Below are 993 nucleotides of genomic sequence, written 5' to 3'. Positions count from 1 at the left end.
TATAGACTAACTTTTATAAGCATACTTTAACTGACTTTTAAAAGTACAACTTACCAGCTCATTTTTGACGACAGTCAAATAAGGACCACCTGGTAGAGCTTAAAGGGCCAATTAATTTCATGGCGTTAATCTAAAGTGGCTTACTTTTTGGTGAAAATTGTTATTCAGTGGGACTTCAAATGAAGATTATTTGTAGGATTTGGACAGATGCTGCTTTATTTAACTATTTGGCATGGCCTTCAAGTATCTTTAATCTTCTATGATCAAAATTCTATCTGATAGTGAGTTTCTTCGACTGTTTAGAAACCGACCTTGTTGTTTATTTCTTTTTTCTCTAGATTTGTTGCCATCCAAGGAGGGCAAAGATTTAACAAAATGTTTTCTGCTGCGAGTGGTAAATATTCTTCTGCACTACATTGAGAAAACTTTCGATGATAAGAGTAAAATATTGGACTTTCATCATCCTCATCAACTTCTTGAAGGTTTGGATGGGTTTGACTTAGAACTGTCTGACCATCCTGAATCTCTGGAGCAGTTGCTGGTTGATTGCACAGACACCTTAAAATATGGGGTAAAAACAGGTAATTTTCAAATTTGTTTGTCCAAACTGGAGACTGAATGAGTAGCCTTAAGTTTACATTTGCATTGAAAAATACCCTAATTTCATTCATTTTTATTTAAAACATTTGTCTAGTTTATTTTAAACTGGTATTTTCATATAGAATTGTTTATTAATTAACAGAGAAAGTAAACAAAATGATTTTGGTTTGGAGGGATATATCCCAATGGCAAATAACATACAGTTTTTATTTACCTTTTTCATTTTTTGCTTTATTTGATCATATTCATTACTGGATGCTTGATTTATTATCTCTGTACTTCAATAAAATATAGAATGCTAAAATTAGATATATGTATAATTTATATATATAGCCTATATTTTAGAAAGTGTTTTCTGATTAAAATGACATTATTGTAACTTAATTCTTTTTT

General features: G+C 30.4%; 1 protein-coding gene across 1 annotated transcript in view; it reads left to right on the top strand.

Annotated features, from left to right (window-relative positions):
- Positions 1 to 259: 259 nt before the first annotated feature.
- Positions 260 to 993, top strand: part of LOC104999281 (glutamate decarboxylase 1-like) — a 25,803-nt gene continuing 25,069 nt past the window's right edge. Inside the window, exon 1 of the mRNA XM_010854821.1 lies at positions 260 to 581. Coding sequence (XP_010853123.1) covers positions 260 to 581 — 322 coding nt within the window. The remainder of the gene's footprint in view (positions 582 to 993) is intronic.

The sequence above is a fragment of the Bison bison genome, unplaced genomic scaffold (genome assembly GCF_000754665.1).
Source record: "Bison bison bison isolate TAMUID 2011002044 unplaced genomic scaffold, Bison_UMD1.0 scf7180017864349, whole genome shotgun sequence".
NCBI lineage: Eukaryota > Metazoa > Chordata > Mammalia > Artiodactyla > Bovidae > Bison > Bison bison.
Note: the sequence above shows the minus strand (reverse complement) of the source record. Positions and strands in the feature narration are given on the sequence as shown.